Source organism: Oryzias melastigma, linkage group LG17, assembly GCF_002922805.2.
Source record: "Oryzias melastigma strain HK-1 linkage group LG17, ASM292280v2, whole genome shotgun sequence".
Lineage (NCBI taxonomy): Eukaryota > Metazoa > Chordata > Actinopteri > Beloniformes > Adrianichthyidae > Oryzias > Oryzias melastigma.
Genome location: NC_050528.1, coordinates 23,187,139 through 23,213,694, shown reverse-complemented (window position 1 = coordinate 23,213,694; position 26,556 = coordinate 23,187,139). Strand labels below are relative to the sequence as shown.

Sequence of the window (26,556 nt, the reverse complement as noted above, 5' to 3'; positions counted from 1 at the left end):
GTAAATTGTTAAATGAAATATGAAAAATATATGGCAAAAAAACATCAAAAGACACATTTAAGTTTTTACAGTAAAAAAACTAAAATACTTTTTTTTCTATTGTAATTTTGTTTTAAGTTGCAAAAACACCATAATCTATAAAAACCTTTTGAAAACGTATTTATGAACTAACTGTTTTCTATTTATTAGCATGAACTATTACTCTGAAAGCATTACATCATTTGAATTTAGGCCTAAATTTCAAGAAATGCCTCTTAGATGCTCTCATGAAAGCAGTTGTAGTTTCCTAACTGACCACTAGAGGCCACACTTTAGGCGCTTCACTATATTTAGGTTCAAACATTGAACAAGTGAGGAAATGTGTGAGGCTGCCCTGCAGAGATGACAGATCACCATGGAAAGTGGTTTCATAAGTTTTATAGAACACTACAGAAGATAAAAAATGGATGAATAGGTGGAGAACACCTGTTTGGCTCAAACTAACAGGTGTGGCTTCTGACATTTACCTGGAGCTGAAAAAGCGGCAAAATTCAGTGTAACTCTTGAGACCAAGTGTTGAAGCTTTTGCTGTCTAAACACTCACACAGCGAATCGATTAAGCCTGAGACACAGAGTTTATCCTGTTTATCCTGCCAAAGAGATTACTGTAACCGCTCCGAAAGCAGCTCTCCGCCTGACGCTTTGTTTGCACACCAGTGTCCGTGCCTGCGTCTGCTCCTCTCGCTCCACCCGCTTCCTGTCCCTCCACGTTTCTCTGTGCCGGACCAGCTGCCACCCTGGGATCAGGCTCCCTCCTCATACTTCTAGGTGTTCCTCCTCTCCTGCTGCTGCTAAGAGCTTGTTTCCTTCTGTTTTCAGGTCTTGGTGGGCGATTAGCAACAATTCCAATGAATCCTGTCAGCTCATCTGTAATTACCCTTTAAATTCAGACACACTGATTTGTAAAGTCCTGGACTCGCTCCTCCTTCTGGATCTGAGGCGGCACATGCGAGCATCATCTTTTGCCAATACAAATGTCAGCCACTTGTCACAACTTGTTTAAAGCGTCTCTGCTATTCAAATCGTTTCCACAACTTCCTATCGCTCAGGCAAATAATCCTCCACACAACCGTGACAGCAAAGGCAGTCCAGGGGTAAAGTTATTATCTGTGCGTTATCTCTAGCCGAACAGTCCGAAAGCCGGCGTTTTCACATCGCTCAGTCAGAGGCGCTGCTGCTCTCTGATAAGAGACACTCCTATGAAACACTTGATGGAAAAACCGTGCAGATAAGGAAGAGGTTTGCATTATTTGAAAGACAAGCGGATGAAGAGGTTTGCAGACTTACTGGGCACACTGGGAGGTGTGGAGTCTCTGCCCTCCGCAACAGACTCCCACGGCGAGGAGTCGGGAGAGTACGAGGGATTCCTCTCAACCTCAGCAAACTTTCTTTTGTTTAGGCCTTTCATTGTTCTGCTGGGATGGAGTTCTGTAAGACAAAAAACCCATGAGTCACCAAAGAACCATCATCCTACCATGACTTGATTTAAGCTAATGATTTTCCCTCTCGATTGAACTGAAATCTAGCTCTAACTGAGCACATGAAAGAGTTTTTTTTCCTAAACCCCAGTTCTTTTTCTATTCCGCAGAAAAGTAATTAACATTCCAGTGATTCCTCAAGTGTTTTCTGTGTGAAGCCTTCATGGAAATGAGCCGTCCAGCGGTTGCATTCTCACAGGGTGAGCATGTAGTAGATCGAGTGGCTGCTATTTTTAGAAACAAAGATGGAAAATGAAGTCCAACAATGGTGGCTTGATGGCGAACAAACTTCAGGAAAAAAAAAAGAAGTTTCCATCTTCTTAACTTGTCATGCATGTAAGGATGGAAAACTATTCTGCAGCTTTGCCCTTATCCTCCACGCACCAGAGCCAAAGTCCACAGCTGACTGTCTGCAGCATGCAAAACATCAAACTAGTGAAACTGCATGTTTGTGAGCACATGCAGCAAGCAACTTCCTGAATTCACAGATGAAAAGCAGAGATGGCTCCCTCAGCTTCTTAAGGCTACTGGCTTGTTTATGTAGTCTGGTCTGCACCATCTCTGCTGGGCTTCAACATAAATTTACCAATTAGCACCACAGTGTTGTGTTATTAACAGCAGCCTCTTGTCCCAGTGCATTATTGCACATCTTGACAGAGCAGGAGCACTTTTGTTCCATCTCCTGTGGGACTACATCAATAATTTAAAGGTCTAAAGCAGAGGTGGCACAGGCTGGAGGTTTTGCATCTGAAATATGAAGAACAAAATAGAACTAAAAGGGTCACTTTTATGTTCAAATCCCTTCAGGAATGTTACGCGGATGTGTGACTCGGGGTTTTTGCGCAGGAGTCCCTTCCTGTTTGGCCTAACAACAGCCATTAGGAGAGCTGACCTCTTCACCTCCCGCGGAGGGAGACACTGCCACTTACAATGACGAGCCTGTTCACCGCTAAATCCGCCGCCGGAGCAAACCCCCGTGCTGCCGCCGCTGCACAACCATGACATTAAAACTGCAAGTTTTTACAGTTTAAGTTGCTTCATTTAATTCAACGAATTAAGATTTTTCACAAAACTATTTGGAAAATTAATATCTAAGCCGCTCGTTGTATGTTTATACGCTAAACTAAAATTAACTCGATAAACTCCGGGAATTCATATGAAATAAATGAAATAAATAAAATACCTCCAAAAGTGTTTCGGCTTTTCAGTCAGGTACTCACCACAGGGTTAAAAGCAGCATAGTCGTGACAGGAACCGACTTGAAGTTAAGTTTTGTTCTCGGTGGAACAGCTGAGCATATTGTACCCGTCTGTTTCTGTGAAACAGCACGACCAGAGTAAATATGACAGGACTGGCTGAAGGCTCCCAAAGACACCGAAAACACCGCAAGATAGTTCCCTCTGTTTGAAGCGCACGAGGGGGTGCGCATGCGCAAAACTGTTAGTATATGTATTAATACTTTAGAAGAAAAAATACTCAATTGAACATATTTTTTATTTTTTATATGACTAAGAACATACAAAAAACTTTTTAATGTTATATAAAGCATTATTTTTAAATTATTTCCTTAAGTAAAGCTAGGTGGACATTGAAAAAAATCCAAACCGGAAGTGCTGCGGAGAGCACCATCCTTGTGTCTCGTGTTTCCCTCGGACTCGTCTGCCTGACGCACGCTGTGACACAGGTGGAGGCAGAGGCGGAAAGGACTGTCAGTTCGGCCCACATATTCCAGTCTGATGTGTTTCCACTGCTCCATGACCACCAGCGATGATGAACAAATAAAGAACTTCCAACTAAAGGCTATTATTAGAAGGCCACCCGTTTATTTATTTGCTGTTTTAGGCACCATTACTATAGTGATAAACAACATTAGATAGTCAGAGAGTGATGAAAGGAATATTTATTAAAGATGAAATAAAAATTATGATCCTCTTGATGGGATTCTGGGAATAGTGGTGCTCTGTAATAATTTTTTAAACTGCCTTCAGTGAAAGAGAAGCTGTAAATGGAAATGGGATTATGGGAGTTGGTGTAAAGCCGTGCCTGCAGAGAAATCCTCTTCCTTGATTTCACAGTAGTGAACAGATGTTGTCATAAAATAAAGGTTATCTAATCTCATTTAGACATGTAGTTTTATTTCAACCCTATGAAATTTAGAATTAAGTGATGGGCTAACAATAAATACTAACATCTACTTTTAAAGGACATAACAAAAAAAAGTGATAGTCTAATCCAGAACCAAATAAAAGTGAAATGAAGCAACAATCAAGTAAGCAAAAACATCATTAAGTCCCCATCAGTGCCTGAGGATGGACAGCTATCTTGACCTCTATGCGTTATGAGACTGTGACCCACTTCTGCTTGGATCACAAGCTCTGTGTTTCACTCCCAGTGACCTGTGCAGGGGTTAAACACATTGCAGACAGTGCAGCAGGGGAAGGTGAAAGAGCACCAACCATAAACAACCATGCTGTGTTGTTGTTGTGTTTTTTTATGTGCTAAAATTGAACTTGCAGGATACATCTCTGCTCCTTCTCTTGATATGATTCACCCGTAGCACATGGTCACAGAGATCTGTGAGGATTTGTGGCAATTTATAGCACAATTACACCGCTCGGACAAAAATAAATTTGTGCAACACTGTTGGAGCTTCCTGTTCCTTCTGCAGGCTGTCAACTACCCACAGCGTGACTTGCATGTGTCTAAAATGTGTCAAGGGGGAGTTGATCCTTCTGCTCATCCCCAACAGAGCAGAGAGACAAGTCACGAAACAGAATTAATATTTCACCTGAACGCCACCACCTATTTTTAGACCAGCTTAGAAGAGCAAACACTCACTCAGTTATTTTTTCACTCACTGTAAACAGCAGGTAAAAAAGTTCTAACCTCAATTCTTTCAAACTGTCTGATTTAATACCTAGAATCACCAAAGAGAGTGCATTTTCTCAACATTCTCCTGTCACAAAAAAGTGCGTGTAAACCACATGTGTGCTTGCAGTTCACAGTCCACATTACATAACTTCTAGTTAACCTACATTCTGGCAGATTTTCAGGTTGCTGAAACTGGCTGGAATGGCCCAATTTTTCATCGTAGAGCTGCATCGCTGGTGGCTCATGTAGACAGAGATGGACAAAGCTGCAGGACAGTGAAACTCTGCTTTTAATTTTTCTTCTGTGAATGCTACAGCAAAGGTTTACCATCTTTAGATAGATAGACGGATAGACAATGGAGCTCGTGATGTCACTGTTGCTTAGTTGTCACCATGGTTGCAGGAGCAAATATTACTCTGGAATTTCTATTTTAGAAGAAGAGCAATGAATCATTATCCTTTTTTTGGTTCAGCATCATCATCTCTGTCAGCATTTCCACGGTCACGATTGAGGATTTAAAAAAAATCAGTTCCATCACTTTAGGATGAGTTGTACTTTTGCACGTCAGTACAGCGTTTGTGTCATCATAATGCTGCAAGCTTTTTCTGACTGTCAATGGGCTAAAAATAAAACTCAAGGCAGAACTGTGTATTATCAGTGAAATAAAAGTTCAAATTTTACCAAATTGTTAGTCATTGAATTAAAGCAATGGAACTTTGAGTAACAATGAAGATAAAAAAAACTTCAAATTTGCATTGTTTATTTAACCACATTTCTGTAATTGAACCTGTAAAATTAATAACTATTCAAATGGCACAAAAACATTAATTAAAAATGTAATGTTATTGTCATAATTGATCTAAAACCCCTTTTGTATGTCTCTTGTTAACAATTAAAAAACAAACTAAAAACCCAACAAGCACATTTTGCACACATTTTGACTTTAAAACTCAGTTTTGTAGTTATATATGCTTTTTCTATATTCTGTTAATCTGTATTATATATTTTTAGTTCCTTCCTGAATGTAAAATTACAAAAAAATGAGTCAAATGCTTCAATAAACATTGAGCAAACATTACCAAAGATGCACATCAACCACTGAACTAATTTACATCCACATTGATGACACTATAGCAACATAAACTAAAGCTAAATTTACCTTTACATTTAGTTGGAACTTTTCTAACAAAAAAAAAAATAGACTTTGTTATAGTCAGCTGATCTTTAAATAGGTGAAACAGAACCTATCTGAGTAGTGAGAAATTCAATAAAATGACTGAACCAGTATGAGTGCAAGACACCCAACTCTTTAAACAATATATAATTGTGTAATTGTGAGTTTAATGCAAAGTAACCTATAAAGTAAGGCATTAAAAGTCTTTGATATAATAACATTCTTATTGACAGTGTAAAAGGAGGTGAACATGAATAAGACGATGTATCAGTCTCTGGTACTAGAGAAATGTAAAAATAGGGACACTTAAGTTAGAGTGAAAAAATATCTTTGGAAGGCTTATTGCACCCTGAAAGACTAAATCAGGTTGATTTTAAGAACCTCAAACCAAAGAAGGCAGAAGGACGCAGAGACCGTGTGCATCAAAAGGTTCATCGTGTGTGAACAAGAGAAGGGCTTCTTCTCTTCATTTTTTTTAAAACACTTCAGGGAAAAGTAATGGGAAAATACTTCTGTAATTTCAAAAACTTTGGGGGTCTTTTAGGCCAAATTTTTACAAGTCAACAAGTCATCAGATAAAGTTATGTGAAAGGTTTGTCTGTGGTGTTGGGGGGGTTGTTGATGCTCTGTGAGGTCACAGTGTGGGCAGGTGAAAGTGCAGCTGCGGAGTATTCATGTAGATGCACATGTTGATAGTGAAAACCTTGAAAGGGATTATTTTTTTATTTTATTTAAACTGAGAAAATATATCTTTCTTGCTTGATATGTGACTATCTCTTGAGCGAGGATAGAACACCTCAATCTTTGTTGCATAAGTTAAAAAGAAAATCTATTGAGATCATGTTTTTCTGCCTTGCACAGTTGAAAAGGTCAACTTTTAGCCTAATTACTCACCTTTTTCATGTAAAGTCACAAAGCTTTAAAACAAAAAAAAAGCTAATTTGGCATTGAACATTTAGAAGAAAAAAGCTTTTGTAGTCCCACTTTAATCATATTAACATGGTCTTCTAAATATGATTATGCCATTTTTAGAGGAAAAAAATGTGTTCTTTTCTTTAAAAAAAAAACATAAAGGAGACCTTTTTAAAATGTCATTTTCATCTGCTTCTGATCATCAATGCTACTGATTCATCCCGATTAGAATAAAGAAAAACTCAGAAATGCAATTTAAATCTAAAATTATTTTGTCCTCCATCATGAGAACAATACCACAAGAACATGTTAAAAACACCAAAAACATAATTTTCATTTGAGTGGGTCTTTATTCATTACTAGTATTTTTACCGGTAATTTTTAAATTCTCTGTTGATTTAGCATTTCTGTGTTAGCTTAGCCCTTTTTAGCTGATACTGTAATAGCGCCTTTACATAACCATTTGTTTACCTTAAACAGTATAGAATATTAGCTACTTTATCCACTCGTTAGCATTTTGAAGCTAACATTACAATTTTAGCATTGATCAGTATTAGAAGATGTGTTTAACTCAACAGATTTAGCAGGAAAATTAACTGTTTTGGCATAATCTACATTATTGGAGTCAATGGATGCTTTAGAAGTAGAATTATTATTGTCTACCTTATTTTTTAAAAAACACAGTTTTTTAGCTTAGCATTTACCTCAGCTGTGTTAGCAGAAAATTTGGGCTTTTTACATTTATTCTACTATTATTAAGTTTTCTAAAATGTTTTACTTGATTTGATTAAGCTAATTTTTTAACTTTTTGGTTACTTTAGCTTGGCAGTTTTAAAATATAATGCCCTTTTAAGATTTGTTCATCATTACTCATCTTTTTAAAACAACAGCAAAAATTATTCAGCTAACGATGTAGAAGTTTTTAGTAAATTCCAGCCTTCGTATTGATATGAGCTGTAGGCTATTCCATGAAACGGAGCAGCTTTGAGTCATGCTTAGGTTCTGTTACTCATCCGTTTTCAAAGGCTACAGAAACATCATAGCTGTGGCCCAAGTTGCAAAGTAAGTTGTACAACTGTAGTTTACAGCAGGAGAGATCTTATCAGCATCTGCATGCGAGCCATACAAGCTGCAGCAAAGCAGCTGTGTGATTAGCTTTGACATTCCTCCTTCAACAGTAAGCCTCTTGTCAAACACCAGAGCAGTGGTGACCTTATAAACTTACAAACTCTCATGTGTGCTGCAGGAGGACGTGCAGAGGGTCTGTCGACAAAGTCAAATGCATCTTGGAGCACTGATGCATTTCTTGTGCCCTTTTGCTGTGGCTTCTTTGTTGTGGTTTTAGTATAACGGACAACCAGCTCTGTGTGGAGGGAGTGTCTCTGCTCTCGTTGTGTCATGGCTCACTGAGTGTCCGGGCTGCAGTGGGAGTTTCAGCTGCTGTCGATGGCTGTCACATGTGGCTCCATGTGAAGCCTTCGCAGGAGCGTGCAGCAGCAGGAGGAGGAGATCAGCTCTTTTCTCAGCTGTTCAGTCCGCCTCTGACTGTGAAACTGTGTGGGTGAGTTCCTTGTGAGACGATACCCCCCCCCCCCCAGTTCACTCTTTTACATGTTCACTGTCTTCCTTTTTTTCTTCCACTGCAGCTGGCAAAACAAACCATCACCTATAAGTTTAGCCTCTCACTTTTCTGTGATAATTATTTTTTTGCTGTAAATTGGTTTAGCTAAAATAAAATAAATAAATAAATAAATGGTCAATAAATAAAAAAAAGGCCTAATAGTTTTTAAACCATGTTAAGTATGTTTCTGCATGATGATCATCAAACACAAACTTATCATTTTCCTTTGTCGTGTTCATTTTCAGTTGAATGTCACTCTGGCGCCATCTGCTGGACATGAGGTAAACAAGATAGATAGATAGATAGATAGATAGATAGATAGATAGATAGATAGATAGATAGATAGATAGATAGATAGATAGATAGATAGATAGGAAGATCAGAGATCAACTGTCTACCTGTGTTCAATAAACAGAAATTCCTCTTTAAACATGGCAGAACAGCAAAATTTAATAAAGTTATCAATTATTATGAATTATATATGGATACGTTTGTACATTTTTTGTGTTTTTAGGAAGAACAAACACAGAAATGTTTTAAGACGATTTAGACTCGAACCAACAGCAAATGCTGTTTTTTTATAATCTGTTGTGGCAGTTTCTGTGAGTTTATGAATCTCAACGTATGATATTAATGTGATTTCATATATATATATATGATAGGATTTTTAGCAAACTAAAGGTTGTTATTATGTAAAATACTGTTCCGTTGGTGCTAAAAGTACTTGACAGATACAAGTTTAGGATTTCTCATCATGTGAAAATAAATGACTAGGATTGATGTTATGTCTAACAATTTATACAATCAAGAATAGATTTGCGCACGATATATCTCATGTAATGTACAGTAGATCTATGTTATGCTCAATGTGTATACTTGTTAATAATCCAAAAATATTCTCTGCATGTGTCTTTAGAGCTAGATGTTGCTTCTGACATCTGATGTATTTCTTTTTGTCTACATATTATATGTTACGTATGCTTGAATATAGTTGCTTGTGCTGCTTCTGCATAAAAAATGCTTTTTATACAACATTTAACTGGATTTGTTTCAAGATTTGTGGGTTGGAATGACATCACTGAAACCTTTCTAAACTTTTACAACTTCATTTTGATGAACAACTATCATTATCTCTGACTGAAGAATAACTTATGTCACCAATAATGTACTAGCATTACCAGTTATGTGTCTTTAGATTTAAGTCAAAGCAAATATTTTAAGATGTTATTTTTATTTAGTCATTTCTACCCTTTCCTTAAATCAGGGTTTGGGTTTTGTTTGTGCCATGAAAGATTAAGCTTCATGTCGTAAAAGCCGCTCAAATAAAAAGCTTACTCCACGTTAATGTGCAACAAAACTGACCATGTCAACACAATTTGTTCCTGCAACTTTTGAACACCAGCTGACTGTCAAACCACCTTCTACTACCAAGAGAAACGATCTCTACCCTGTCCCACATGCACCGTCAGCTTTTACCACACTTTAATTGGGTTTGTTGTCAGCAAGAAATCTGCAATTACTTAAAAAAAATGTTTATATAGATTGAACACAAAAAAGCAAAGAAACATCGAGATGAATGAGTGAGATGTTTGAGGAAGACATAAAAATCAGAGAAACAGGCTGGATGTATTTTTAGTTTGACCGTTATTTATGCTCCAAAGCCAAAAAAGTCATCAGGTGATGTTACAGTGACAAATTTCATCTCCGGAAGTCCATAATCACAAGGCTTGAAAGGACTTTGACCACCACAAACTGGTGTCTCAAGAGAGGAGCTCCAAATCCTCAGGTCAAACGGAGAGGGAGAGATTCACCTGCAGGCTTTTCTGCTCAGGTATGTAGCTTTCATTTGATTTTAAGAAAAGCAAAACAAAAAGTCATTTTTCTGAATATGTTTGGCAGCAAATTACTGTCAAAGTTTTGTCTTTTATACAATATTTTAACAGCATTCATTTCAAATGAAATAAAAAATGGTGTAACGAAATGTTTTGTCTTGTTGCTGAAGTTACAAGAAAACTTCAAAGTAACTTTTTCTTTAAGTAATACAGTTAATCTTTGGGTTGCAAAAGGTTTGATGCAAAACTGTAGATTTTTATAAACATTAACTGAGTCATATGACTGAGCTTTTCACGGGTAATCAAGCTTAACATCAGTTTTAACCCCCTTCATGGCATATGTCACTAATTTAATCAATTAATTCAGGAGTCAATTTCATTTTGCATTACAGTGAATGGAAAAGAAACAATCACGACAATTTTAAAAATATATTTGGAAACAAATTCAGGCATGAAGGGGTTAACACTGAACACTTAGCAACATTTGGGTTTAAAATATAATAAATACATAACATGACTGGGAATACTGCACATTAGATGTAAGGAACCATACATTGTTAACCTTTAAACATAGAAATAGCTTTACCATACACTCTTTTATAAGGGGGGTCAAAATGACCCGTGCTAAAATCACTGTATTTTTCTGCTACTTTGATGCTTTGGTTGAAAAGCCTACCTATATCTGATGGTCAGTCCACCCCTGTGTGTAACTGTAAAAATTCATAGTCTTCCAGCTAAAGCAACTACTGGAAAACCATGTTTTTATGGTTTAATGGTCTGTTATACCTTTATACTATCTTTCTCTTTAACATGTACAGGCAAGTCCACCAGAGCCAATCTGTCATATTCTTTTCAAACAAAAAACACACTCAAATTTGTTATGCAAAAAAAAAAGGAAAGCAAAAAATGATTTATTTATTAACATCCTCTAAATGGGTGAAACTCATTGTACAACTGTGTGGTCCACCAAGTTTTTGGATCTTATGTGGAGTTAAGCTTCTTATGAAATTTGATAGAAAATAACAGAGGGTCATTCAGACTGGGGGTGTGCCAAAATATCAGTATTGCGACGTATTGAAACATTTAGTCCTGCGATTGATTCTCGCCAATTATAAATCTTTTATTTTTGTATGAAGAGGCTGAAAAACGTTATATTGGTCATCCTATGGTGAGACTTTTCTTTGGAGGTAGATAGGGGAAAGACTGGGCAGCAGGCAGCTACTTGCATTATTTAATTTTTGTTCTGTTGCTTACAACAATTTTGCACAAATTCAATTGCTGTCAATGCTTGTCAAAGACAGTATTACTGATTTCAGCAATGTTGCACTGAAGTTTCTGTTATTTGTTGCACAAAATAGGACACAAGTTGTTTATTATGATTGTGTTTAAACTCGAAAATAATTGGGATATATTTATCTTCAAAATATGTGCTCTTCTATATATTCTGAGTTATTAGAGATGATTTTTACCAATTATCGCAGTATCGTGATATCGTGAGCCATGTATTGCATCGTATCGTGAGGTGATTTCCTGCCCTAATTCAGACCCACTTCTGCATTTTGCAACTATTTTAATTTCCAGTGACTTATGAACTCATTGGGTCATTTTAACCCACTTTGATCTTAAAAATCATGAACTAATGTGACAAAACCTTTCTCTGTTGTAGCTGTTGTTTGACGAGAATGGAGGTTTTTGGCCTGAGGAGGACTCAGTCCCTGAGGAGCCTTTCTGGGGCTCAGGAGAGGTCATGGGTCATGCCTGCTGCAGCAAACTGGAACAGAAAGTCGGTTTCCCAGCTGGTGCAACAGTAAGTTCTATGCAAAAGGAAACATTCCTACAATGGCTTGGCTGAACAGTTTTTTTGTTTGAAAAGATTTCTTAAACTAGCTTAATTCTTTTTATTCATGTATATTAAATGTATCAATGTTATGTTAAACAGTTACCAAAGTTGTGCTGATCTGAGCAGTTGTGAAAAAGCAGAGCAGAAGCTTGAGGTGAGGCAATAATCTGCCATTCTAGTCTAATCTGATGACTGGGAAAATTTACAAACAGGTTTTTTTTTTTTTAGGCTTCAGAGAACTGTGTGGACGATGGCTGCAGATTTGACAGCAGGAAGAGTCAGGCCGTGTGGGAATCAGGGAGACTCAGTGCTCATTCCAGAAGTCGTTCTATGGACTTCCTACCACAGAAGGACAAGTTGGGCACCAGGGCTCTATGTGCGCTATTTGAGTCCAAGGCCACCCTGCAGCAGAGCTTTAACAGCAGCCCCAGGCTCAACTCATTCTCTGAAGTAGATGGTAAAGCTATGATTGACTGCCCTCTGCAGGACAAAGTGAGTCATAACACCACTCCAAAGGACACCTGGATTCAGGTGAGATTTTTCCTCCCATTTGAAGCTGGAACTGGTGTAAAAAATGCAAAAAGAAAAGTTTTTATATTAACTTTAAGTGATCAGAAGAAGCTGTTTTTGCAAGTTATAAAATTACTGACAAAAATCTAAAATAAGGCAAATTCAAATTAATTGAAAATGATTGGAATATCAGAAAGTAGTAGTTTTATTTGACTTTTTTATGCATAGGATTTTTTGTGGGTATTTTGTAACCTTTTGGAGATAAGAAACTGTAATCGTATTGCTTTTATTTAATTAGCACAACAGCACCTAACATGATATTTAAAAATCGCCTGTTTACTGATCCACAGAGAACAACACAGGAGGATGTGGGAAAGCCCACGAATGGGCGTTACAGCCGAGCTGCGAGACAGTCACATGGTGAGCGGAGGGTTTTGTGTTCACACTCACTACTGACACCAGAGAGGGCAGATGGGATCAGGGGGCGAGCTCCTACAAAGACCTTGATTTATGTGCATATTTTGGCAGTGTGGTGTGTGGGGCAGCTGTCCTGACTCTGAAAGACAATGATGTATCTGCCGCGGGCATTTCTTTCAAACCTCAATGTGGGCACATTCATCAGTGTCAAGAAACATCCGCACATACCTAGAAAATGAAACAGATATGTTTAGGTTCCACTAAACAAACATGTCAGGATCAAGGTCTTCATGCTGCTCCATGCAGTCTGTGTGCTGTCTCATAGTAGAGGGACAAAAAGCTAAATAAAGACCAAGTGGTGTAGACAAATAACTATGTGTTTGACTCACACCTTTAAGATAGAAGTGACGTGGTCTGTGCTCCTCTTTCACGGCGCTGGAACCGATGCTGCTGTATCAGACTGATGATTTCACCCTGTGATGTTCGAGGCACGAGTCAGACGCAGCAGAATGACTCAGTCACAATCCGATCCGAGTAAACATCATGACCAGAGACATAAACTCAAACCAATGCATCATGGTTACTTTATTTTGAAGTTCCACATCAGCCCCATGTTAGTACTTGGACTTTGTTTTAAGTAAAATCTCAGAACAAATTTGTTTAATGTCATGACACAAAAACAAAAAGTTAGAAAAAAACCCCAAAACAGCATTCTCATCAAATTTGTGCACTAAATTGAGGATTTTTTCACACAAAGAAGTTTGCCTGCTCATTTTAAAACATTCACATCAAGATCCTGTAACTCTGAACAACAGAAAAATACTGAGAAATACTTTATTCATATCATTCATTTGCTATGACACCACAGAAGGCCAAAAAAAGTTGCTCAAAAAAATAAAAATCCATGAAATTTATTTAATACATAAATAATTAAAAGTAATAAACTGATAATGTTAAGCATGTTTTTGGACTGTTGGAGGAAGCCAAAAGGCCCTTAAAAAACCCACACATACAAAAAGAGAATATACAAACTCCACACAGAAAGGTCACAGCTGGTATTCAAACCTTGCTGTGAGGTGAGAGCGCTGACCACTACAATAGCCCCCATGCAAGTCCACTCAGAAAAGAACCAGGTGGAGTTCAATCCAGGATCTTCTCTCAGTGAGGAGAGAAGATCACAGTGAGCCTTTGAGACTGGAACCATCCAACTGGTCATGCAGTAACAGCAGTGGCCACATGGAGGCAGTGCTGCTGAAACTAAAAAAGTAAAAAAATAAAAATAAAAAAACCAAACAAAGAAGAAAAAAGCAACTGTTTTTAATGCTTTTATTAACAATTTTCAAGGACAATAAAATTATTGACAGGCCAAAACAACAGACGCACAAGAGTTGAAGTTTAAAGCAGAGAGAGTGAAAAATAAAATTAAATCAATAATAAAGTGAGGACAAAAAGAAAAATAATATAAAATAAATAAAAGCTAGAAATGTTCTCCAATAGTTTCAGATTCCTTGCAAAGTTTCACAGCAATTTTGTTTTTAACATGTTTAACACATGAGAAGATAAAAGCAAGTGCAGTGTCTGGATATGTCTTCCATCATGAGAAAAATGCGACCAGAACATATTAAAAACGCACACACACACACAAACAAAAAATCCTCACTATTTTCATTGGAATGGGTCTTTCGGTTTAACATCAGTGTTTTCTTTGTGAGATCCTCCACATCATTGACTCAGCCTCCTCAGTGAACGAGGTCGATGCAGTGGGATCTCCCAGGTCTGGCTCCTTGACTTGATCTGTGGGATCCTGTGGTAGGGTCCGCTTTGAACATAATATAATATTATTATCTCACTTAAGTTTCTAGGTATATTTCTTTTTTTAAATCATCCTATCAATGCATCTTTTAATAATAATGCTGTATTATGTTTGTGCATCTTTTTTGGTCTTACTTTTACTTTTTAAAACTGAGAAATGTTTTTTATGTGTAGTATTTTGAGCTATATTAGTCAGAAAACTTCCTCACAAATAAAATCTGCTTCTATTCTGATTTGATTTCATTTGATTTGATTGAACACTTCAAAATGAACATGAAAGTCTCATTTAAATAAAGAAATCAACCTCCAGGCATATTAGTCATCTTCTAACAGTGTATTAGGAGTGATTTTATTCAAAGCTAACTGATTATATCCCATATTTAGGATTTAAATTGTACTGAGACAGATTTGATTGACAGCTGACAGCTGAATTCTTAACTGTAGAACATCCTTATTGGGTGTAACAATGTATAGGACGGTGTTACATCATATCTGCATAAATCAGTGAGTTAAAGATCTGTAATCGTTTTTAAGAACACATTTTCATATGAAGCCTGAAAGTCTTCCTAGACTGCAGCAGGTGGCTAAAATAGAAACATCTACTTCCTGTGTGTTTTTTTTTATCTCGGACCAAGTGTCCACCGACACACATTCTGGTCCCACCCAGTGCCTGTAATAGTGTGTGACAATGCAGCTGTGGGAAAGGGAGGTGACGGGGTGTCCCAGTCTGTCGGACACCAATGGGGGTGATTGACTCAGGCCGGTAGCAGCAGCCAGCCCACCTTCCCAAAATAGTCTACCAAAGTGGGTCTGTGGGTGCAGATAAAATCAGCTGTCACAGAGGCCACGGGACGAAGAAGAGCTCAGGTTGGGTGAACGCTGAGAGAGGACAGAAGCTGTGCCAGACAATACAGGGAGTCGGATATTCAACAGATAAAAGAGGAAGTGACATCGTTTAGTAAGTATAAGTGACTTTTTCAGATAGAGAGAAATGAGGAAAATGTGTGGTTAATGTTAAATTATAACACTCCAGTAATATTGATTGAAAAAAAACTACTTTAGAAAGTGTTTTAGGACAAAAAATGTATGACAATATTAATAGTATTACTACAATCTCTTTATATTTTAATCAGAATGTATAATTTTTAAAAATTGATTCTAGAATTTGTTTTTATGTGATGTAAAACAACACATTTTTTTCAAGCAAGTGACTGAACTACCTTGGAGGAGGACTAGAAATCTGTAAAGAGAAGCATTTTTGGAATTTAAGAGGATCTGGAAGGCTGTCCCACAGGCGAGATCTACCAATAGAATTCATGATTTCGTTAAGGAGCAATGTGGAGATGTTGTAACAGAAGTTAGCTTTTAAAGAACTACTCACACAAGCATTCTGGTGTCCCTGTTCTTCTGTTTTAATGCCCAAATTTATTTCCAGCTATAAAAAAAGGAGCCAAATTTGCATCAAAGTGGTTAATTTGACTGTGCAACAAAGGCACAAAATCACCCAAAATGAGGAGTTATAGAGTTTGGTCATTTAGTGTAACTCTGTTCAAGCTGGACTCCATGAAAGGAGCTGTCTTTTTTTTAATTTTTTTTTATGTCTCTGGGGTTTTCATTAGCGTCTGTGAATGCATCCTCAAACAGCTGATGGAGGTGAAGGTGGTAAAGAACAAACGGCAACTGCTTTTCAGCTGTCGGCAGCTGAAAAACCCACGCCCTGCGCCGCTAATAGCTCCTCTTCATTCCTGGAGGTTTGACCTCCATCAAAGAGATGTCAGCTTTAACTGCTTCCAGTCCAGAGTGAGAAAAACCACCAGGAAATCGATCACACTTCTGCCAGGCTAAAACATCCATCTGAGTTGGCACCAAGTGGTTTGAACTAATCCCCGTTTTGCGGGACGAGCGTGTAAATGTGTGGTGACGAGTGACCTCCCTTCCACGGAACGTGCACGGCTGGGGTCGCTTCATTCTGTCTGCTCACCCAGCTATGAAAATGCTTTAAGTCTGGCCTCGTGAGCGGCGCCAGCTTGCTGCTCCGTCCTTTTGTCCCACGAGAGCTTTGTGTGCAAAACGGGGAGGTGTTTTTCAGTCCCAACATTAGTCACACATGGATAGCTTTTATATTAAACCCAATAATTCCTTTAAAATGTCCAAAAAAAGTTTATTTTTGTTTAAAATGTTAATTTAAAACAGTCAAAGAAGCTTTTAGTTGCCGGGTAAAACGATTCTCCTATCGTGACTGAGATAATTCCCATGACTTTTCCGGGCTCAGTCAGTTGCATTCCTCAGGTCAGGTGTTGATGGTTTGATGGCAGAGAGCTCATTCAAACAATGTGCAAACCGTCTGTATCACTCCAGCTGAGCTTGCAGTTGCTGTTTTTCTTTCCTCCTGGGCGTCACGGTCACTCCATGGCATGCAGGCTGCCGAAGGTCCGAAGCAGCACGGCCAAAACCCATTTTTGTCGTCTACTCTCACAATCCAAACCTCCATAAAGTGTTTAATTTAAGAAAACGCTGCAGAAATGACGATTTAACAAAACCTCCACAAGTTAGCTTAAAAGTGTTTGTGATAAGACAAATTCCATTGTCACTATAAATAACCCCACACTTAGCTAAAAATACACAAACATGCTGTTATCATATGGGTTGTTGCTGACACTACACGCAATCTAAAGCTCAGTTTGACCTTAAAAGGATTTTCACCTTTTTTAAAATTACTTTTACTCTTCCAGATGACAAATATAACTCATCAGTGAGCAGGAGCAGCCCCCCCACAACAAAAAGCAGAGACAGGGCAACGACCTCCCCATCAGTCAGAGACAGATCAGCGCTCTATCTGTCAAGAGCAGCAGCAGACTCCACCGGAGGCCCAGTACATCCGGTGAGTTCCTGAGATGCTTCTCATTCCCTCTTCCGATTCAGGTCAAGGCCTTTAGCCGCCACAGAAAAAACCCAATAAATGTTCCGAACGCAGATTTGATGCATCATCAAACCAACTGCCACCTAAACTCACATTTTATCTCCTGGTTCAAAGGAAGTGACTGAAAATTCAGCAACGCGGACTAAAAGGAGCAAGGTACTGTGTTATTTTTCCAGCATGTGGAGTTTTATTAACTTTTGCTGTGTCTGTCTGTCCTTGCATGCATGATTTTAAATGTTCAACATGTCTGAATTTTATTTTTTAAAAAGTTAAAACTGTCAAGTTTTGTCAAAAAATGTAGTTAAAATTCATGTTTTTTGTGTTAAAAAAATGAAGCAGTGGAACGGGCTACACAATATTAGGTTTTATGTATCATATTTGATACATCTGGTTTAACAAGTGATACAAGCAACAAAATTTAATATTTTGATGAATAAAAATAAAATATAATAATTTCATAGCAGATTTTATGTATTTTGTTCAAATGGACTATTTTGTGCATACAAATAAAAACTACTAATGCAAATGTTGTAATTTTGTAGGGCATAACTAAACTCTGATTACAACCAAAAAACTCAATGAAAAACAAAGATTGATTTTTATTTTCAAACACAACAAAAAAGTAAGTTATCATTAAGTAAAATTCAAGATACTTTAAGGAATGGAAAAGTTCAGACTTGATTCTTGAGACTTTCCCCTAGTGTTCATGTTTGGAAAAAAAAAAGACTCAAGTGTGTGCGTACTAACAGCAGTGAAGTGTGCAGTTAACCCTGGTGTGACACAGGATGGTTTGCTGTGAAAAACAACATGAAAACATAGAAAAAGGTAAAGTATGACATCTTTTCTTCACGCATGCCATTCTAAATGCCCTCCTAAAGGCTGTCTGACGCATGCTGAAGCTGTTACTCCTGTTTTCTTTTCTTCAAGATGGCCGAAGCAGTCAGTAGAGTGAGAGTCTCTCAACCACCTCATGAAGAAGAAGACCTGCCCCCTCCTCCACCTCCTCCTGTACCATCTAGGCCCACAGACTATGAAGATCCTGCAGCACTTCCTGTGCCTCCCCCCAAAGAAACCTTCTCCTCGTTCTACGAGCAAAGGCAGAAGAGTGAGCTGAAGAGGCTCTTCAAACACATCCACCCTGACCTGCGGGCGGGGCTCGATGATGCAGTGGATGACGATATCATGAAGGCGGTGCAGTCGGAGGGCAACCAGGACCCAGCCTACAGTGGTGAAGTGCAGTCCATGAAGTGGATCTTTGAGAACTGGACTCTGGACAACATTGGAGATCCCCATGAAACCAGAAAGTTACTGCTCGAGGAGGAGTTGAAAGGTGGAGATGTCAGAAACACCTCTCTAGTGTTTGAGGGCAATGAGAACCCCATCCTCAAACCTGTTGAGCGCCAAACCTCCGTCATGGGAGATGTAAGAACATCCATGTGGTTATTTGAGACCCAGCCTTTAGACTCCTTCAATAAACCAAATAGCGAAGAGAGCGAACTTGTTGAGGCACTTCTGAAAGAGCCGATCCAGCCTGGCAACGTCAGAGGGACTCGGCTTCTTTTTGAGTCCAAACCTCTGAGTGACTTGGGCCGAAGCAACTCCTGTGTGGATCACAGCTTCCTCAAGCTTAAATCAGAGCTTCAGGAGCAGAAAGGAGACGTTCAGAAGACTGTGAAGCTCTTCCAGACAGATCCTGGCTGTGCCATCAGAGACACCAGCGGCAACATCCACGAGATTAAATCCATCTGCAGGGAGGAGATCAACAGCAGTGAAATCCGTACAGCCCGTTGGCTTTTTGAAACTCAGCCTTTGGACCTGATCAATAAAGGCAGTGATGGAGTGAAAATAATTCGGGGTATATCTCTGGAAGAAGGACAGAAAGGAGGCGTTGATCAAAAGAGGTGGATGTTTGAAACTCAGACATTCGACACAATTCAAGAAGTTGTTGGCACAGACAAGCTTGAAGCTCAAGTGGCCATCTGTCCTGGAGAGGCTGACGTCAGCAACAAAAGGAAGCTCTTTGAAATGCAGCCACTGGCAAGTCTAAAAGGGGACGCTGACGAAACATTTGTGGAGAAAGAAGAGGTGATTGGTGGAGATGTCAAGACTTCTCTGTGGCTGTTTGAAACTCAGCCCATGGAGGCCTTTGGTGAAAACTATGAGGTTGGGCACTTGAAGAAAATTACCATTTCAGCTGAAGAACAAGGAGAAGTAAGAGACAGAAAGCAATTATTTCAGAATGGCGGCACACATGAGGACATCTTACCAAAAGAACAGGTGATGGAAAAGGGGGATGTAAAGGGATTCAAGCAACTTTTTGAAACAATTGTCTCGAGCAAAAGTGCTCAAAGTCAGGAGACTTTTGCAAAAGTAAAGACCATTGAAGGTGGAAATGTCAAAGAAAATAAGCTGAAGTTTGAAACAACTCCTTTATACGCAATCAAAGACAGCTCTGGAAACCTCCATGAGGTTACAACTGTCAGTCGAGAGGAATTCATCAAGGGGAAAGTCAAAAACTACAAGTGGATGTTTGAGACCAAGCCTTTAGACCAGCTAGCAGAGAGAAAAGGAAGTGTTGAGGTGATCAAGGGAATCACCAGACAGGAGGAGAGCACAGGTGATGTCAAGATGGCTAAGTGGCTTTTTGAAACTCAGACAATAGATAACATCCATTGCAAGGTCAACCAGACAGAAAAAACTTCTGCAGAGAAAGGGGAGCTTTGCAAAGGGGACGTGAAGTCCTGCAAATGGTTATTTGAGACCCAACCAATGAATGTTCGATACGAAAAATCAGAAAAACTGAAGAATGAAGATTTAACTGATGGTACCAATGTCAAGTCTATTACCTGGCTATTTGAGTCTCAGCCTCTCGACAACATCAGACACGGTGAGCCATACAACTTGAGACTATGTGGGACTGTTCAGGATTCTGTCAAATCGAAAGTCGACATTCAAACAGTCAAACATCTTTTTGAAACTGAAACCTTGGACAGAATAAGAAAAGATTCAGATTCAGAACAAGACCTGAGGTGTATCAGTCAGGTTGACTTTCAGTCAGGTGATGTCTCTCGTGTCAAGGAGCTTTTTGAGTCCCACTCACTTGATGAAATAGGATCAGAAATTGTGAAAACCTCTGAAAGTCAGAGCCAAGAGGAACAGATTGAAAAAGGCTCGGTTCATAAAGTTACTTGGATGTTTGAGAACTGCCCCATGAACTTAATCAACAAGGATAACGATGAAGCAAATACGCAGAAACTCTTTTGTGAAAGTGGCGATGTACAGAACAAGAAGTTTATATTTGAAACATCCTCTCTGGACAGAATCCAAAAGAAGCCCTTAGAAGAGGTTTCAGCCTCTGTGGAAGGACCTGCGAGCAATGTTGACGTGAAGTCGAGCACCATGATGTTTGAGTCCCTGCCGCTGTATGCTATTAGAGACAAGGAGGGCCAGTTTCATGAGGTGACAACTGTGAAAAAGGAAGAGGTATTGAGTGGTGATGTTAGAGGAGCAAGGTGGATGTTTGAGACAAAACCGCTCGATGCCATCAAAGCAGAAAAGGAGGTCTACGTGATACGAGCCGTCACACAAGAAGATGTCAAGAAAGGTGGCGTTGAATCTGCCAGGTGGAAGTTTGAGACCCAACCTCTGGACTCTTTTGGCAGCCAAGAGGAGCCTTCAGTCAGGGTTTCTGAAGACTTTGGAAGCAGCAGTGTGCAGGAAAATAAAAAGCTGTTTGAGTCTGATCAGTCAAACCAGAAGTTTGTAAGAACGGTGAGTGTCACTGATGTCCAACGTGGTGACGTGAGGACTTCGACCTGGCTCTTTGAGAATCAGACCATTGACCGTCTGAAGGGGGAACCTGAGGAGCAGAGTCAAGTGAAAAGAGTCCACAGAGAAGACAGCCAGAAAGGCGATGTAAAGCGCTGCACCTGGCTATTTGAATCCCAGCCGCTGGACAAAATCAAGGACTCAGAAAACACTACAGTCCAAGATGTCGAGGAGATGCCTAAAGCTGATGTAAAGTGCACCACCTGGCTCTTTGAGACCACCCCACTGGACAAAATCACCGCCAACAGTGTGACTGACACTCTTTCTTACTTGCACCAAAACCATTTTGTGCAATCAAGTGGTATTGTCATAGAAGCCAAAGAGAGCAAGACTATTACCATGGCAAAGTATCTGCTTGAGAGCAACACGGGTGTGCAGATTCAGAAGGAGGATGTGGTTGAAGGCAACATCAGTAACATCATGCTCCAGCTCCTGCTAACGCCAACACTGGCACCACAAATCACCCTTCTGAGACAAACAGAGAAAGGTGAAGTTAACACCACAGTGGTTGAGCTTCCAGTCTTGGAGTTGACTTACTCTACCACCATTGACAGTGATCAAAGAGTTAGAAACATAGTCCAAACAATAGACCAGCTTCTCATTCCAAATAAGAATCTCAAGAAGGGAATCATAATGCAAGAGACTGGAGAGGGGCGAGCAGAAATGTCTGTTTATTCACTTTACATCAACACAGAAACCAGAACTGAGAGTCATGTCACAGAGAGAGGAGATGTTAAGTCTACCATTGGAAACCTGTTGGCGTCTGCTCACAGTCAAAGACCAGCAGTTTCATGCAGAGTGGACGAAAGTGAGAAAGGAAATGTGAATTTGTACAAAAGCTGCATTGAGAAAGGAGACCTTGAATATCTGAGGAGTCTTCATGCTGAGGCATCTGAGAGTGAAGTCGATGACGGTCTCTTGGTGAAGGAGCAGTTAGACACAGTTCATGGGAGCGTGAAGGAAGCCAAGAAAAGCCTTTGCCACCAAAAGGAGCACATCGAAAGATCCATTTGTGATGTTTTACCGGGAGATGTAAAGAACACCAAAAAGGTTTTTTCCTCTGAGTGTGCGCTTAGCATTGACAGCTGCATGTCAAAGGAAGAAATCATCCCTGGTGATGTTTCATCAGCAAAGCAACAACTTTTTGTGAAGCAACCAATCGTTTTGGACAAAGAAGAGGTTGTTGCAGGAGACATCAAAGCAACCATGGAGTCTTTGGAGCTTGCAAAAGAGCAGAGCATGCACATGGAACGGGAGATAATTGTGCCTGGAACAATCTACGACATGGACCTGTCAACCCAAGGTCCCATAGAAGAAGGGAATCAAGCACAAAAGGAGGTCATTATATCTGGAAACGTGAAAGCAGCAAAAAGATCTCTTGAAATGGCAAAGCAGCAAAGCATGCACGTGGAGCGAGAGGTTGTTGTTCCTGGAAAAATCTACAACTTGAGCACAATGGCCCAAGAAGAAAGCTCCACCACTGTGATGCAATCCTCACACTCTTCCTCCTCCAAGTGCCAGCAAATCAGGACTCATCCCAAGGTCAGTGATGCAGAGAGGAATCATAGAGGCCAGATTTTCTTTGAGGCTTGTCGACCAAGTGAATTTGTAGACAATAGTTGTGCAACAGAGTCAAAACCACGCTCTGATGTTTGTGATTTTAATGGTCACACAACTGAAGATGAGACAGAGGAAATCATTAAGGGAGATGTGAAGGCAGCGATCAGGTCTCTGCAGAGTCCACCGGCAGATCACAAGATTGTAGAAAAAAACAACGTTGTAAGAGGAAATATGCAATTGGCTTTGGAGTCTCTAGAGAAATCTAATATAAATGTGTCCAGAGGAGACTACAAAGCTGCCATGATATACAGGAATTCAGGCAGGGCTTGTTCAAGGAGAAACAGGACTGTTCACAATCATTGTGCTGTGGTGTCTGTACCTCCATCTGACACGTTATCTCCTTCAATTTCAGTAACCTGCGAAGGACAGCCAGCCATAGCAACACAGAGTCCATCCCCCAACCCCATAGCATATGGAAACACTCAAGCGTCAAGCTCCGAAGGAGTAACACCACCTTTACCTCCTGAAAAGGGTGAAAAACCACAGGAACAGAAGCCAGCTTTACCACCAAAGCCACAATGGATGAAATCTGTGCCCCCAGAAAGACCAAACACCTTACCAACTCCGGCCCCCAGTACAGCATCTCCTCTGACACAAAAACACCCAGTTCGTACGATGCCCCAAAACAAACGGCAAGATGTCCCAGCTCACCAAACGATAAACAAGTATGCAGATGAAGTAGATATAAACCAAACAAGTGTTTCAATTGTCTCAACGATTGAGGATTGTAAGGAGAAAGCACAAATGTCACTTACAAAGACAGAAGCAGATATCCAACTGCTAGAAAATGAAGATGGAATAAAGAAAATAAATGCAGCTGAGGAGATTCAGATGTGCAAGAGGAGACATGCAGAAGAAGGAAAGGAGGAGATGAACACAAGTTTGCAGTCTGTTGTTCAAAAGTTTGACAGACAGAACGGTGAGGTTTCCAACCCAAGACCGGTTCTGGCAAAGAAGGTTAAAGTCACAAATGACAGAAAAACTGATAAATCTGACACAAATGGGGAAATGTCCCAGATTAATAATTCAGTCGATGCATGGCAGCCCCATCTAAAAGTACAGCAGAAACCGGACTGTCAGGATAAAGTTGTTCTCAGAGAGAAAAAAGGGAGAGAGACTGAAGACGAAAGACGACAAAGGCTCTCTATTCACAAGGAGGAGATCATGAGAGAAAATGAAGAGGCAGCTTTGGAAATTTTTGAAAACTTAAGGAAACGGGAGGAACTCAAAGGAGTCCTGTCTCAGGTGAAGGAGATTGAGGGAGAGTCCTCAGTGGAGGAGAAGAGCTCCGTAAAGACATTATATGTTCCTGAATGGATGGTGTCAAGTAAAACTGCGAAGCAAAGTAAAATGGCTGCAAAGAAAGTTGAAGCAGAAGTGCAGGATGACGATATGGAAAGCATTTCGTCCGTTGAGATGGCATTTGAAGATCTGGAGAAGGCTAGCAAAGACATACGGAAGCTGAAGGAACAAACATTAACAAAGCTTCTCAACATTGAAGAAACGATTAAAAAGGCTTTGTATTCAGTGTCTAACCTAAAATCTGAGGCAGACATTGCAGGACTGTCAGGGCTGTTTGACGAGTCTTTGAAATCAGAGCAAAGCCTTCAGCCAGCCAACAACATCAAGAAGATAAGTATCGTATCAAGCAAGACCAAACCAGGCGTCCCCAAAGGGACGACGGATTCAAAATGTCCAAAAGAAGAAGCTCCCAAAAAACCACTTGTTAGGCAGTCATCTTCTCAATCCTCGCCTTCGTTTATCTCCATTCATTCAGCAAGAAAGCCCATGGAGCAACCAAAGCCAACCATGACGACATTCAAACCACAAACAGATTCCGCCAATCATAGTTCGGATCGTCCTCAACACCAGGTCAGCGTGCTGGAAGTCAAAACCCTGCCAGAGAAACCTGCAGGAGTAATTGACACCAAGACGGTCAGCGAAACGTATGAAGAAAGCGACGGCTTTGGCAACGTGTTTGTGTCTTCTGTGACCTCAACATTCGTCTCTAACCATTCAGACAGCAAAGCGTCTTCTCTGTTTGAAGCAATGGGGAGTCCAACCAGATACGAAACTGTGACTTCCCCTTTGATGAGACGACCTGGAGGCCTCTTTGAAGAGAAAGTCTTTAGCCGCCCCAAAGAGGAAGGGACGGTTTTTGTAACTTTTAGCAGACCCAAGTAAAATCACACAGACCTTTGTAACTTTATAAACATAGGTTTTCAATCATGTATTATTTCCAGTATGTTGTAATGAAAAGTTTTTTTTTGTTTAGCATAAACAAATCTTACGAGTCTTTGTCTTATAGATTTTATACTGTAACCGTTGTAAATCCTGTTATGTTAGTTGTCAATAAAAAAAAAGTTTAAAAAAAATGTAGAGTGTGAAGTAACTTTAAGGTGCTGTATGGTTTCATTCAGGAAATCATAACAGATCTGGACTGGGATCTCGTTGAATAAAGACAGATCACACTGAGTTTGCACTGATCACCAGAATCACCCACTCTTTGCAGAAAATGTGGAAATTAGCAGCCAAGAAACAATGAACAGTTGGGCCCAATCTAAATTCTTCCCTTCTCCCATCCCCTTAGCCCTTCCCCTCAATTTGAAGTGGTAGTTTAAGTGCTAGTGTGTCCGGGATTATTATTTTTTTATTTCACCCTCCAAACGTAGGGGTCCAAAGTCCGCTGTCACAAGGGTAAACCCCATGATTGCGCTGAGAAGCGCTTTTCTTTGTGTGGGTGTGGTCTGAAGCACAGAAGTTTACATTTAAATATAATGACTTTTTGTTGTAGAAAGTAAGAATTTGGATTGGACCTTACAGTTACACACAAAGTGAACTGAGAAACTAAAATGTACAGTTAGTCAAAGTAGGCTAAGTTGCATGAATGGTTTCAAAGTTGCAGAAAACAACATAAATGCAAGCTAAATATGAAATTGATTAGTCTGTACAGTTATCCTCTAACAGAGACTCAGTGTTGGACTTTCATTTCACTTCTTGGTGAGTTAGCTCATTCCATGAACAAATGTGATGATGAAAAAACTATTAAAAAAAGAGAACAGAGAAAAAAAATAAAAAATGAATACATGAATAAATAAATGGATAAAGAATTTAAAAAAAGGATGCTTACAAATCAGGCACACCCAGCTTTACAGGGGAGACAATGTGTAAAAAAATTACTACTCTTTCACAGAAACACTGAAAGTGAAGTCCCATTAGTTGTGTGAAATTTGTTCCCCGCATTTGATGGGGGAGCAGTGAGCTGCAGACACAGATGCACTTGGAAACCCTTTCAGGTTCTTCTAAATGTTTAAAAGTTCCCAGACATATACATATATTTTTACAAGTACAAGTCAATTCAAGTGTCAATTAAATTAATTTCATGAAAATAATCAATTGCACAAATAATATTGTGCCAGAATTAGTTTATTATTAACTCAGGACTGAGTCAGATTTGCCATAAGTTTGCTTAAAAAATAGTAAACAGCTTAGTTTTTTAAAGATTTAATAAAATGTAAAATAAAAAGGAAATAGAAAGATATATTTTCTCTAAAATGAAAGACAAGTAAAAAATAAAGAAAGTGCCTAAATCGACAGCTATGGTCTAAATATGGTAGAATAGTTTCTATGTAAGAGCATGGATGCTTCTTGCTAAACAAGCACTCAAAAAAAAATCTAAAAT

General features: G+C 39.4%; 2 protein-coding genes across 4 annotated transcripts in view; one reads left to right on the top strand and one right to left on the bottom strand.

Moving 5' to 3' along the window:
• LOC112147048 (cysteine/serine-rich nuclear protein 3) overlaps nt 1-2,940 on the bottom strand; it is a 5,330-nt gene extending 2,390 nt beyond the window's left edge. The window contains exons 1-2 of the mRNA XM_036216457.1: nt 2,738-2,940; nt 1,325-1,467 (exon numbers count right to left, since the gene is read on the bottom strand). Of these exons, the coding sequence (XP_036072350.1) occupies nt 1,325-1,447 (123 nt within the window). The 5' untranslated portion in view covers nt 1,448-1,467; nt 2,738-2,940. The remainder of the gene's footprint in view (nt 1-1,324; nt 1,468-2,737) is intronic.
• Nucleotides 2,941-9,146: 6,206 nt separating this feature from the next.
• On the top strand, nt 9,147-26,548 carry xirp1 (xin actin binding repeat containing 1). Of its 3 annotated transcripts, XM_024274267.2 has the most exons (8): nt 9,147-9,926; nt 11,594-11,734; nt 11,867-11,921; nt 11,996-12,298; nt 12,628-12,697; nt 17,239-17,387; nt 17,541-17,582; nt 18,354-26,548. In XM_024274267.2, the coding sequence occupies exons 2-8, from the start codon at nt 11,610-11,612 to the stop codon at nt 25,056-25,058; spliced, it is 7,449 nt and encodes a 2,482-aa protein (XP_024130035.1). In that variant the 5' UTR covers nt 9,147-9,926; nt 11,594-11,609; the 3' UTR covers nt 25,059-26,548. The 3 variants fall into 3 exon arrangements, with proteins under 3 accessions (XP_024130035.1, XP_036072313.1, XP_036072314.1); XM_036216420.1 differs by lacking the exon at nt 9,147-9,926 and having other exon boundaries at nt 11,126-11,734; XM_036216421.1 differs by lacking the exons at nt 9,147-9,926; nt 11,594-11,734; nt 11,867-11,921; nt 11,996-12,298; nt 12,628-12,697 and adding an exon at nt 15,010-15,464.
• The last annotated feature ends 8 nt before the right edge of the window (nt 26,549-26,556 follow it).